At 37.3% G+C, this 14,612-nt stretch overlaps 2 protein-coding genes across 2 annotated transcripts; both read right to left on the reverse strand.

The window, feature by feature from the left end:
* Window positions 1-128: 128 nt before the first annotated feature.
* Window positions 129-1,120, reverse strand: LOC106835797 (olfactory receptor 6K3-like). Its single transcript, XM_014848406.2, is given in 2 exon segments — window positions 129-613; window positions 616-1,120. Coding segments are annotated over 2 exon segments (990 nt in total).
* Window positions 1,121-8,604: 7,484 nt separating this feature from the next.
* Window positions 8,605-9,684, reverse strand: LOC106835798 (olfactory receptor 6K3-like). The gene is made up of 3 exons (XM_070498069.1): window positions 9,676-9,684; window positions 9,547-9,597; window positions 8,605-9,489 (listed from the first exon to the last, which is right to left on the reverse strand). The coding sequence occupies exons 1-3, from the start codon at window positions 9,682-9,684 to the stop codon at window positions 8,605-8,607; spliced, it is 945 nt and encodes a 314-aa protein (XP_070354170.1).
* Window positions 9,685-14,612: the final 4,928 nt, after the last annotated feature.

Below are 14,612 nucleotides of genomic sequence, written 5' to 3' on the forward strand. Positions count from 1 at the left end.
CAAGTTTCATAATGGTGACACAGAGTATAGTTATGTTTTCCTAGATATAAGGGAAATAATCAGGGTAACAGACAAAAGGGTCAGTGTAACAAAGAGCTAGTTATAGAGTAATTTCACATTTTAATCTGTTAGAGAAACATTAAAATAGCAGAAGGAAACCTGTGGTTCCTTCCTCTGTTCCTTCCTGTGTTCAACTCCTTTTGAAGACAGAAGAGTTTTCTAATTGCATTCTTCATGTCCTTGTTTCTCAGACTATAAATGATGGGATTGAAGATTGGGGCAAGGACCATGAACATCAGTGCAATGGCTGTGTCCAAAACTAGTGGGTAAGTGGTATTGAAGCACAAGTACATGAGAGACACACTGCCAAAGAATATCAGGAAGACTGTGAAATGGCCTGCACAGGTAGAAAAAGCCTTTTGCCGACCCTCAGCAGAAGGAATCCTCAGGATCACAGCAGTGATTCTTATATAAGGCAAGGCGATGATTAGGACTGTAATGATCATGGCCACAGCATGTATCACATCCTCAATCAGGACCAAGGATGTGTCTGTACAGGCCAGGTTCAGCACAGGGACCAAGTCACAGAATATCTGATGGATTTGGTTGGGCCACAGAAAGGCAGTGTGGAAATCATTACAATCTCAGGAAGTAGGATGAGGAAACCAAAGATGCAAGAGCCTGCAGAGAGCTGAGCACACAGCTGGGCTGTCGTGATCATTTGATAGAAAAGAAGATTGCAGATGGCAACATATCTGACAATAGCCATGGTGATCAGCAAGACCCCCTCTGGATTCCCAAGTGAATGGAAGAAATGTATCTGCAAGAGGCAGCCAGTCGTGGAAATGGTCTTCTTTTCACTGATGAGGTTGGAGAGCATCTTGGGAATAGTGACCGTGTTGTACCAAATCTCCAGAAAGTTTCAGATACTGATGAAATTATACATGGGATTGTGGAGAAGGGTGTCCAGTCTTACAGCAAAGAAGATCAATAGATTCCCAATGACAATAAAGGTGTAGATGAAAAGTAAAGGAAAGAAGTACAAGAGACTACCATCCTGGATCTGGGGAAAGCCAGTGAAGATAAATTCAGTCACTGCCGATAGGTTTCCACTCTCCATATCCCCAGCAGAGCTACCCATGAATGAAGGAAAGGGCACACACTGGCTCACAAGGAGGTGGAAGAGAAAAGAATAAGTATAGCTAAATAACTTGAATGAATAACAAGGAATAACTTGGAGGTTTTATTTTTTTCCTAATTTCACACTATTGTGCATATTGACCAATATTTGATATTTTTTTCTCACCTACTCCTTCAGAAGCACAATCTCAGAAATAGGTGTCTCCAAATGTTTTTAATGGTACACAAATTAGTTAAAATTATTTTCAGTTTAGCCTCTAGTGTAAGTATTTGCATTTATAAGTTATACACATATTCTATATTATGACATAATAATTCAAAATATTATATTATATAATAATAAATTTTAAAAGTAAGAAGCATGAATAAAAATAAACATAATAGAAGTTATATTATTTTTCCTTCCTACCAATTGGACCATCTTGCACATTTCTCTTTGGAGATCTCTGTTCTAGAGGATTAGAATGTAGAGCTGGAATCTACACTGAAATTCCAGTTATGCCTATCATTACCTCTGTGTCTTTTGGCAAATTGCTTAATCTTTCAGTCTTAAGTATTCATTTGCAAAATGAGATTAAAAATAGTACCTATGTAAGAGGGATACTGAAGGATTAAGTAAATACCTGCAAAGGACCTAAACATTGCCTAACTGGCAACTTCTTGATATGGTAATAAAGTATAACTCAGCACACCTCTCATTCTTCTGTAACACTTTGCTGCGTGCTTCCTCCCTGCTGTTCCACGGAAGCTCTCCTGACCAGGTTAAGCAGCACCTTGCAGATTACTAAGGGAAACTATTCAGTCTTCTCTGGCACTACACAAAATTATCACCCCTAATTGAGGCTTTTCTTCCTCTGCTCTGCAATTTCATTCTCAATAAATTTGACTCCCAGTGGCACTCAGAGGTGGTTCTGGCTTTGGCTTTTTCATTTGTTTCCCTTATTTTTATTCATACTCTGATCCTTACTCTTAGTTTCCATCTTCTCTCTTGCATTAACTTGGCTGCTTTTCTTAAACTCTTCCCCAAGTGTTTATGCCCCCCGGGTTCCCATCATCCATTCCAACCTCTATAATTCCATATGCTCCCTTGGTAACCTCACCCACTTACAAGATTTCAACTATTATTACTCCCAAATATTTTTCTTCAGCCAAACTCTCTTTCATAAGCTCCAAACCAACATATTTGACGCTGAACTCTCTCTAGCTTCGCCTCTTCGTATTCTCCGACTCCTCTCTCCCTGTAATCCCAGTAATGTTTGTGCTGCTTTGTGAAATCATGAAACCCTCCTGTGTGTGTTACCTCCTCTAACTGGAAAATAGCGTGCCATCCCCTCCCCTCCTCACACAAAAACACTGTATAATTCTGGTGAAAGTATGGATCCCAGAAATAAATTGCCGGGGTTTAAATTCTCTCCACCGCTTTCAAACTCTGTGACTTACCTCAAGCTACTTAGCCTTTCTACGCCTTTACTTCCTCATTTGTAAAATGGAGAAAATATTAATACTAGCTGATAAGGTTCTGAGAATGGCCAAATACTTTAAAATAACAATAATAGCATAGTATAGTATGATACTGTATTGACTCACTTACTGTGGCAAGCACTGTCCCAAGCACAAGCATATACTTCTCATCTAATGCTCATAATGTTCTAGTGAGATAAGATTATTATCTCCAGTTTACATATGAGAAAACTTAGGCACATACAGGTTAAGCACTTTGTCCAGGGATTTTCAGCTGATAAAGGGCAAAATCAGAATTTAAATCCATGCACCATATTTCTAATGGCATGCTCTAACTCACAGACACGTGACTGCCTCTACCAATATGTCTAAATATATTTTAAATGCTCAGAGTAGTGTCAAGAATACAGCAAACACTGTAAAATATTGGGCATTAATACTTGGAGTTTCTGTATTGTATTTATCATGTTGCATAATAATCATCAACTTATTTGTTTTACCTTCTCTGGACTGAGTTCCTCTCTTAGGGTAGTGAAATGTCTTTTATTTCTCACAGCAACTAAAACAGGGTTGGCGTGTAAAAAATGGTTGGTGTCAAATAAATTAACTTGGAACCAAGCTACCAGGTACAATTATAATTAAACCCACAAGACAGCCGTGGATAAGTGAGCAAAGAAAACTGGGGACTGTTTTGAAAGGGAAGCACCACAATGCAGTTTTGATGAGAGTTCTAATTAAGTCTGGATAAAATGACCTCTCAAAAGATGGCATGATAAATGGGGTATCTTGTTTCATATATACCTGTGCCCAGCACCCAAGTGGGTAGAATTTCTTCCTAAACTTGCCATTACCTCCAAGCAACATTTGGAGCTTCTACACTCTTTCATAATGCAGTCTTCAGGTTATTCTTATGCATCGTGAGTGAATTTTTCCTCTCCAAGCCTTAGTCTTCTGCACTCACCTCTACCAAAGGCCACAGGGACTCCTCTGCCTGTCTGGGTCTCTGCATCCTTGATATCCCTTCAGTCCCTCTAAAAGGGGATTTACAGTTATCTTCATGGGCATCCCAGGGAATAGCAGCAAGGGGAAGCAGGATCTATAAGGGATTCCTCCCCTGCATCGCAGTGGAGAGCTTCACTTTCCCTTACGGAGTTAATTAGAAGAAAGGTCCCCACTGTAGTCTCTTCTCGTTAAATGTCCAGATCAAAGGTGTCAATAAATATTTTTTGTATTCATCTGTACTCATCTTCCTAAACATTGTAAGCTACCCTCTCCAACACTGTGGTTATTGTCTCAGCTGTGCGTGCCTCTACCAGGGCACCATGTAAAGAACATGTCATGGTCCTGCTCTTCTTACATGAATATATAGATGTGAAAAGTCTTGAAGGAAATATACAACCACCAGAAAAGCCTCTTGAAAAAATATTTAACAGAAAATAACACCATATCATAATAAACATGTCATTGATATTTTGTGTCAATATTGAAATGAAGGAACATCGCATTTTTCACTCATGCTACAAATGCATGTGGATCTCTACCTTAAACAATTCACGTTGGTGCTGTCGATCTCTCTATTCACAGCCAACATCTCACCTTTTATCACAGGATTATTCTGTACTCCTTGTGCTCAATATACCGCTCTGTTGAATATTCAAAGTTCTTATTTTTTTTTCCAAACCTAGTTGATTTTATCATATAATCTTCTTGGAAATATGTATCAGATTTTGGGCTGGGGAGATACCATGCTTTCCTTCTCTCTGAGTTTTGTCTAACATTTTTTCCTATGACTTGGGGCCTACTTTCCTCAACTGACTTCTTACAATATTTTTTCTTGAAACTCAAAAATTCCAACTGGAAAAATTGCATTTCTAAAGATTTAGCATAGCACGAAAAAATCTCTCTCTCTTCTTTTAACAGCTTTATTTATGTGCATTCTGTATACAAAGAATTGCACACATGTAATGTATATGATTTGATGTTTTTGAACATATGCAAACACCCATGATATGATCAACACAACCAAGGTAACAGGCATATCCAACCCCTCCCACAGTTTCCTTGCATCTTGTTTGTGTGTGTGTGTGTGGTTTTTTTGTCCTTTGTTTTCTGTATATGTTAAAAACACTTAACATGAGATCTATACTCAAGAAATTTTGAAGTCACAATGCCATATTCTTAACTATAAGCACTATGTTGTACAGTAGATGTCTAGAACTTATTCACCTATCATGACTGAAATTTTACACTCATTGAATAACAACTCCCTATTTCCCCCCACCCTTCAGCCCCTAACAAACATAATTCTATTCTCTGTTTCTGTTAGTTTGACTATTTTAGATACCTCGTATAAGTGGAGTCATCCAATAGTTGCCCTTCTATGACTGGCCTGTTTCGCTTAGCATAACGCCTTCCAAGCTTATCTATGTTGTTGCAAATAGCAAGATTTCCTTCTTTTTAAAGGCTGAATAATATTGCTCTGTATGAGTATACTACATTTGCTTTATCAATTTATCTCACAATGGACACTGGGGTTGTTTCCATACGTTGGCTATTGTGAACAGTGCCACAATGAACATGGGAATGCCGATAACTCTTTGAGATCCTGAAGTCAATTCTTTCAAATATATACCCAGAAGTGGGATTGCTGGATCATATGGTAGTTCTATTGCTAATTTTTTGAGGAATTCCCATAACTGTTGCAACATTTTACATTCCCACCAAAAGTGTATAAGGGTTTCAACTTCTCCACTACCTCAGTAACACTGGCTAATTTCGTTTTTTTGGTAATAGCCATTATAACAGGTGTGAGATGATATTTCATTGTAGTTTTGATTTGCATTTCCATGATGATTAGTGATGTCGCGCAACTTTTTATACATCTGTGGCTATTTGTATGTCTTCTTTGGAGAAACGTCTGTTCAAATCCTTTGTCCACTCTTTAATTGGGTTATTAGGGGTTTTTTTCTGTTATTGAGTTGTAGGAGTTCCTTCTAGATTTTGGAAATTAACCCTTTATCAGATATAAGATTTGCAAACATTTTCTCCCATTCTGTAGGTTACCTTTTTATTCTGTTGATTGTTTCCCTTTCTGTGCAGAAGTTTTTAGTTTGATGTCGTCTCACTTGTCTATTCTTGCTTTGATTGCTTGTGCTTTTGGTGTCCTATTCAAGAAGTCATTGCCAAGACCAAAGTTGAGACAGAAGCTTTTCCTTTTTGTTTTCTTCTAGGAGTTTCACAATTTCAGGTCTTATGGTCTTCAGTCTCTTTTGATCTGATGATTCAAATATTCTTTAACTCAGGAATATTTTCCTTTACTTTCAATTATTATTTTTCCTCTGTTTTTTTTTCCTTCTGGAATTCCTGTAATCACGTATGTGATCTGTAGAATATATGAATACATTCCCTGTACACTTTTTTCTTTCCTTTTATTTAATCTTTACCTCTTCATGTGGCTCCATGAAGTTCTGGAATATTTTCTCCAGGCAGTCTTCTACGTCATTTTTCTCATTTTCTGTAGTGTTCAATTTATTCTTCAATATTCCCTTTACATTTTTTGCCAGTATTTTTTACTGACAGATACCATCTTCACAAATCTTCTTGAAAATTTAAATAAGAAATATTTTAATTCTTTTTTTAAGTTACAGTTAGTCTGTTTGATGAAAGAGCATTTGCTTTCAATCCCCAAATCTCTCTGTCTCCATCTCTGTCTCTCTTTAATTATAGTAATCTGTCAAGTAATTATTGGGCCATGCATTTAACACAGTTAATGGTCTTAAAACATACAGTGTAGGGGAAGACCGAAGTGATTTTTTTAAAGGCAATCTGTGTGTGTGTGTGTGTGTGTGTATGTATGTATGAGATGACATATATGGATACAAAAACTTACTACAGAACAAATATGCCAAAGATCGAATTGCTCATAGCAAATATGGAAGTGTCTGCCATGAAGTCTAATGTCAGCTATGGATGATTGCTGTTGTGCCAAGGAGTTGCACTTTTTGTTTTTGTTTTAGCAGCCTGAGATTACCTGGGTGTTTCATCACTTCTCTAGCTCATGTATTTCAGATTTACTTTTCATACACTTCTCCAAACACAGCTCCATTGTGATTCTATTTCATTCCATTCCTTCTATCCTGAGTTCTGAAATGGGCCATGGTTCTCAGCATCTGCTTTTCCAAGCTTTGATCATTTTTTCCGTAGCTTATGTGTAGAGCCCTATCCATTTAATTCCTGGGTTCTTCTCTCCTATTTCCTTGTCCAATTGGATCTCATACCCATTCATATAAGTTTAGGGATCAACTGAGGGCACTCTTTTTCTCCAGTACTTATAATATTTTAGTTTCATTTTATTTTGTTTATTCTTTGTTCTGATGTTGCTGTTAGGTTTTAAATATACATCTTTATTCATTGCTGGACTACCCAATAGACAGACTCAAAGGTGTTTTAGGTACTTTATCCAATAAAATGCATGATTACTTACTTTTTATTGAAAGGAAAGTGATATATGGCATTTTGGGGTGTTAAAATAGCCATCACGAATGTTCTTGGGCAACATTATGTATATTTTAATCTTTGTTATTATATCCTTAACACGTTTCAGTGTGTAGGATATCTAACAGTTTATCTAGTCCTGATTTTGCTTATTTCTATAGAATTTTAGAATTTCTATAGAATTTCTATAGAATTCTAAGAATTCTACATAGAATGCTTCTATATAGGATATAGAAGAAAATCTAAAAATGTAGGTGTAAGCTGTTACCCTAATACAGAAATCTAAACTTGCATTTTAGAAAATTAATTCCTGGTGGCAATGCAGAGAACATATTTCAAAAGAAACAAAAATGAAAGCAAGAGTAATAGCTCAGAAAGGTATATATCTATATCTATCTCCATCATCTATCTATCTCTCATCTATTATCACTTCAGAATGTGTTTGAAACTACTTTCAACCAAATAGTTTAATTCAATCAAATTGAATGAATTCCACCTAAACAACCAAAGCGAAATTAAAGTTGAACTTTACTTGACCCCAGAAAAATAATAGTAACAAAAACATTATAATAACCATAACTAAGTATTCCTAAGTATGAGTTTTCATTTTTAATATATAACTCTCTCTTTTAACATTTTTTAAAACATCCATAACAAATGCCAGCAATTATTGACAAAGAATATTAACAGCAACACTTATTTTTGCAGTTGGTCTATTATACACTAATCTACACACTTACATAGAGTAACTCACTTAATTTTCATAATAACCATATGAAGTTCTACTTTTAAAATATATTACTTTTACATCCATATCATGGAAGTCAAAACTAAGATACAGGAAGATTAACTAATAACTTGTTCAAGGTCACAAAGCTAGTATGTGGTACCAGTGAAATATAAACCTTAACCTCTTCTACAGATGTTATACTCTTAAGCACTGTGTTTTATAGTCTGTAGCTGTTACTAACGCTTATAGGATAATAATAATGGTTATATAATAGCAATAAAACTAATGTCATAAAATATATATTTAGTGGCTTAAACATCATATTCCCTTTCTATTGTTTATCCATCTGTGCAAGTCTAAACAAGTAGTCTGTGATATCTGAATTGAACATATATAAATAGAATAAACATGTATGTGAGAAGAAGAGCTGAGATAAATAAATAGAAAATATCAGTGTGAAAAGGAATGACTTATATGTTAATTTTATGATTTAATATGTTAGATTAACATCCAAAGTAAGAGGTGCCTGTGAGCCAGCATTATCTTGCAAATTCATTAAACACTTTCGAAGGCAGAGAAGCTTCTTTTTTTTTTAAGATTTTATTTTTCCTTTTTCTGCCAAATACCCCCAGTATATAGTTGTGTATTTCTTTCAGTTGTGGATCCTTCTAGTTGTGGCATGAAGGACACTGCCCCAGCATGGCGTGATGAGCAGTGCCATGTTCACGCACAGGATTTGAACCAGGGAAACCCTGGGCCATGAAGTAGAGCATGTGAATTTAACTACTCCGCCACTGGGCTGGCCCCCAGAGAAGCTTCTTAATTGCAATATTCATATCTTTATTTCTCAAGCTATAGATGATAGGGTTGAAAAAGGGAGCAAGAACTGCAAACATCAGTGCAATGACTGTGTCCAAAATCGGTGGGAAAGTGGCAGAGAAACGCAGATACATGAGGGATACACTGCCGTAGAACATCAGAAAGACGCCAAGATGAGATGCACAGGTAGAAAAGGCCTTCTGGCGGCCTTCAACAGAGGGAATCCTCAGGATCACAGTGATGATTCTGACATAAGAGAGGGCAATAATCAGGACAGAGGAGATGATGGCGATAGCATGGATCACATCCTCAAACAGAATCATGGATGTGTCTGTACAGGCCAAGCGCAGCACAGGCTCAAAGTCACAGAAGATCTGATGGATTTGGTTGGGGCCACAGAAGGGCAAAGTGGAAATCCATGCAATCTCTGGGAGCAACACAAGAAAGCCAAAGATGCAGGAGCCTGAAGAGAGCTGAGCACACAGCCGGGGGGTCATAATAGTTGGGTAGCGAAGAGGGTTACAGATGGCAACATACCTGTCAATGGCCATGGTGGTCAGTAAGGTCCCCTCTGAATTTCCAAGTGAATGAAAGAAGTACATCTGCAAGAGGCAGCCAGTTATGGAGATGGTCTTTTTCTTACTGATTAGATTGGAGAGCATCTTGGGAATGGTGGCTGTGGTGTACCAGATCTCCAAAAATGAGAAAATGCTGATGAAATTATACATGGGAGTGTGGAGATGAATATCCATCCTCACTGCAAAAAATACAATGAGATTCCCAAGAACGATGAATATGTAGATGATGAACAAAGGAATGAAGAAGAGGAAGCTACCGTCTTCAAACTGGGGGAATCCAGAGAAGAGAAACTCTGTCACCATAGAAGTTTGGTTGCTTCCCACCATGCTCTCAGCAGCCTTAATTGTTCTGGGTAGAAAGATACAGCTCACTCCCTAGATGAAATGTAAAGAGTCAGATCACTTGATTCATATAAGAGTCAAAGATATAAATGCTTTAGGTAGATGATTTACCTCTATCATTTTTGAATTCGTTAAACAGATACTCATTTAGTACCTACTCAGTGGCAAGCACAACTGTAGGTTTGTTGAATTCAGTAGTGAGGAAAATATCTCTAATTTCATGAAAGTTATAGGCTAATGAAGGAGACAAAATAATAAATAAATATTAATAATGTCATGTTTATAAGCTATATTAACTAAAATAAGAGATTGATTTCAGTTAAGAAAGGACGTAAGTAGACTTTATAGGAATAGAGTAGGTTGTTTTCCAAGGGAAAAAGTGCTATTGGAGATTCATAGCAAAGGATAGGAAAGAATAAGATTAGTTGGGAGTAGTAAGAATGTAGCTATATTGGAATGAGACTCCTAGACAAATGACAAAATACTGTTAAATTAGACAATGGCCAAATATGTCAGAATTGAGAAAGAATGTCCGAGCATGATCTGGAACCCTGGCTTAAAGATTGTTCTATGTTGGTTCAGAGATTAGCTTCCCAGGCTAGATGGTGTTTTTTTTATTAGTAGCTTAATTAACAAGTCTTCACTCAAGCTTCCAAGTACAACATCTAAGTGAAAGTATTTTGTTCCTAAGAAAATCTCAGCTCTAGGTAAATGAAATTTTGTAGTGATCCACATCTTTAGGGAAATCATCAGTAGTAGCTTTGACTCATCACTCTTGCAAAACCCAACACCAAGTGGAGAAAGAGAGGGGTGCGAAGTCATTGGAATAGACTTGCCTTTCCTGGTCTTCTGGACTCTGCAATGCTTCAAAGAGGTGAATGGAAGCACTTGGAGAAGCCCAAGAAAAAAAATGTAAGAACTAGGGCTGCCTTGAAATTCACAGGAAGGTTTAAACTGGCTCCGACCCAAGGAGAAAGAATCAGATTGTGGTTGGTAATTGACTGAAAGAGAAAGGAAAGAAATTTAAGTCATGTAAAATTTTTGAATAAAGGAATTGGACTTAAGTTCAATGAATAGGAATAAAAGAATAAGGGAGTAAATCCTCCTACTCAACCCTCCACCTGAAAACTACATACACACTAAGGATTCTGGTTCCTGGCTAAAAACCTTTCTGATTTTCCAGGCCTGACCATGGACAGATACAAAGTCTTTCCCAGGTAGGACTCCCAGGGGAAAGCTGCCCTACCCACCGCAGACTTGGTGCAAAGCCAGTGCATTGCAGTCAAGGACTCAGATTCCCCTGGCCAGTCATGCTCTTTGCATGTTTACCTTCACTCCAGAGTCTTCATCCGAGCTGTCTTTATTTGAAGACTTGGGCCAATGTCTTCTTCAGGCACCTCTGCTGAGGTTCCTTATGGGAGGAGGAAGGGAAAAGCTTGAAAACACTTTTCCACACTCTGACTTAGTCTATTCCACGTCCTCCCCTTTATGTCAGGGTCCATAAAACTGCTGGAGCCTTCTGTTCGGCACTTCTTCAATGGTGAAATGACCTCCATGTCTGTGCTGGTCCACCTGACCATTAATCAGTGCTCAGTTTCATGGGGGAGATGAAACCAGGGTGAGGAGACTCGGCACTTTCTCTAGTTTTAGACTTTTGCTCATTCTATCAAAGTGACTGATTAAAAGCTTCACTGTAACTTTCATTTAGGCTCACTGTTGCTTAAATCCACTACTAACACCTGACAGTTCAATTCTCTCTTAACAATAACAGTGAACCCTTGACACATTAAGACATTGGGGAAGGGGCAAAGAATATTTACACCATCTCTATTTGCAAATCACTATACAGATGTCTACTACTAATTCCTTAGAACTGAGACATTTTGGACCTCTAACGCAGTCACAGATATTGTCTTAATTTATTTCTAGCATCTCTATTTATTTTCCCTAAGCGACTGATGTTAATCCTTTTAATAGAATCTGGATGCTTACATTTTAGCAAAATCAATGTTCTTCTCTACAGAAATTATTGTGCCAATTAGAAGCATATCTGTTGAAGACTTGGGAGGTGAGAAATGAGCTGACCCAATATCACCGGGAGAAAGGAAGATGAGCATAAAAATTTGATCTAAGGGTAGAGATTCGGTTCAACTTGAGTCAATATTCTGGGATAAGATTTTCAGTAATTGGCTTCCCTGATATATCTGACCTCTCTATATTCATGATCTTGTTTGGTTTATATTCATTTGACTGGGAACAGAGACCAGTATGTAAAATGGTATCCAACTGGATCAGAATTAACTTAGAAAAATTTGAGGGTGTGAAAGGAGAGGACCATTGATATAATTACTAGAGGAAATGTCTTAATTATTTAATCCATCACACCCCAGACAAAACATAACATCATCACTGATTTTTAATCCTATGAGTGTATCTCCTCCCTCTGAGCCTAACTACATTCAGCCACTCATGCAATCTCAAATATGTCCCCAAATATTGTTATTTAAGTCAACAGAAGGAACACCAGTTAATTGTCTTTTCCTTCTCCCCAGAAGGAATTTACTTTCTCCTTGACTCAGGACAAGCCAGCATCTTGAACTCCTGTGCATAGTCCTCTTACCTCTGGCAGAGACAATGAAGTCCCTTCCCTTTCCTGCATTTATGCAGTTTAAGTCTGGTTCATCAACAAAGACTATTGTAACTATTTCTAAAGCCTTCTTGGGGAGATTTCTTTACTGGAGGATTTTCTCTGATGACTAGAGAAAAACAGCAATTCCATTTCCCCATGGATTAATTAGTGGAAACCTCCTCCTCTGATCTTTTCTCATTAGTTCTCTTTAGTGTTAGGACTCCAAGAGTCTTCATAAATTGTGGGCCTCCTTTGATAAATCTATCAAATTTCTCAGAATAAATACACATGAATACAGATTCTTATGAAGTATTGCTTTCTACAGATTAGGGATTTTTTTTTCACTTCCCTACCTTCTGAAAGGATAATGGCATTTTTTAAGGCCTGTTGAGGTTCCCTGAGGAAGACACACTAACATTGTTGCCTGTTAGAAGCAGTGCTGTGAGAAGTTTACTTTGCTGAAGATACTCCTTTAGCACAGATTCTAAATGTAGACCACTACCTCACTGTTTGAGCCCACACATACCTAAATAGTTCCAGTGGTGCCGATGAAGACTTTAGCATGATGTGAGAATACCAATAATCTCTATATTGCAAAGAATATGGAACAATCTTAATACTCCCCTGTGTCCATGCCCCTTGCAAGGTGATTTGGCAGCAATTCCCATCGAGAAGTGGAAACTCTTTCTGTCCCCTGGGTCTCCCTTGGGACTTGGTTTGGCCATAGAATGCAACAGAAGGCTTTGTACGCCAGTTCTGAACCTTGTCCTCAAGAAGCCCTGCACATACAGGCTCTGTCTCAACATCCTAACCAACCATCCTGTGAACAACGCAGACCAGCCTGCTGGAAGATGAAAGACCATGTGGAAGAAAGTATACTTATCTTAGTTAATGTTGTCCCAGTTCATCCAGCTATAGACAGCCAGCTACTGACCCTAGATACATGAGTGAACCAGGACTGGAAGAACCACCTATTTGATTCCAGCCTAAATTGGCAACCTATAAATTATGAGATAAATAAAGTTTCTCTTTTAAGCCACTGATTTTGGGGGTGGTTTTGTTTTGTAGTACAAGATAATCAATATGGTCACTTAAAACACCATTTCCACTTCCACTTTTGCTCCACTTCCATTCACTATTCATACTACAGTAAGAATGTTAATCTAATATAATTTCTTACTTAAATCTCTTGATTGTTTTTGCTTGGCAATTGGAATAAATTCCAATAGCTCACAACATGACCTACAAAATTCTGCATATTGGCTGCACCTGGTTGATTCCTTCTTAGTCTTCAAGCGTCAGCTTAAATGCTGCTTCATCAAAGAAGTGCTCCCTGCCCCTACTTCTAAATGAATATCCATATTTATGAATTCTTTTTACTCTTACCATTATATTGCTCTAGAAAGAATTATACCATTTTGACATCCCATCACTACTGTCAGAGAGTGCATATTTTCTTCATCACATATAAATTGTCATTATTTTTAAAAATAAAACTTGGTTTTTAATAAAGTACAATACTTTATTATAAATAAATGAGAAATGACAAATAAATGCAAAGTTAAAGATAAAACCCATCTATTAAATGTGTATCCAAAGTTATCAGAGTTAAAGCCCTAAGTTCATTTTGTTTTCAAATTTAGGGTCATAACCCATACGTGACCAGTGAAATCAGTTTCAAAAATATTTTTACTTACTTTTCAGAAAGATTGGCCCTGACCTAACATCTGTTGCCAATCTTCCTTTTTTTTTTTTTTCTCCCCAAAGCCCCAGTACATAGTTGTGTATGCTAATGGCGGGTCATTCTAGTTCTTCTATGTGGGATGCCGCCACAGCATGGCTTGATAAGCAGTGCGTAGGTCGTGCCCAGGATCCGAACTGGGGAATCCTGGACCTCCAAAGTAGAGAGTGCTGATTAACCACTTGGTTACGGGACTGGCCTCTAGAAATGTTTTTAATGAAATAGAATAGAAGAAAAAAGAATTGAAAAGATGCAAAGCATCATATGGAATAAGCATGTTTTTGAAAAAAGTTTTTTTGTTGTAAACATGGATATGAATATGTAAATGTATATGTGCATGAGTCCAATATTATGATTTAAAATACATTCTTTATTATGAATCACAGCTCACAAATTATTTTTTGATCTCACTTGCTTCTGAATACCTCATTTCTCTGCTTTCATTGTTAGTTAAACTCCATGAAAGAGTTGTCTGTACTTGAAATTTCCAATTTGTCTTTGATTCTTCTCTATTAAACTACTTCAGTCAGAATAATGTTGTCCTAGACCGGTGCTCACTACAGTATAAGCTACATGAGGGTAGGGACTTTTTTTCAGTTGTTTAAGCACATAAAATAGTGCCTGGCGTAGGAGCCTCAGTAAATATTTGTTTCATGAATAAAGAAATGGGCCAAATAA

The sequence above is a fragment of the Equus asinus genome, chromosome 25 (genome assembly GCF_041296235.1).
Source record: "Equus asinus isolate D_3611 breed Donkey chromosome 25, EquAss-T2T_v2, whole genome shotgun sequence".
Lineage (NCBI taxonomy): Eukaryota > Metazoa > Chordata > Mammalia > Perissodactyla > Equidae > Equus > Equus asinus.

Coding starts and splice junctions, on each gene's coding strand:
- LOC106835798 (XM_070498069.1), bottom strand. Junction 9,490..9,546: donor TTAAGGCTGCTGAGAGCATG/GTGGGAAGCAAC, acceptor GGATTCCCCCAG/TTTGAAGACGGTAGCTTCCT.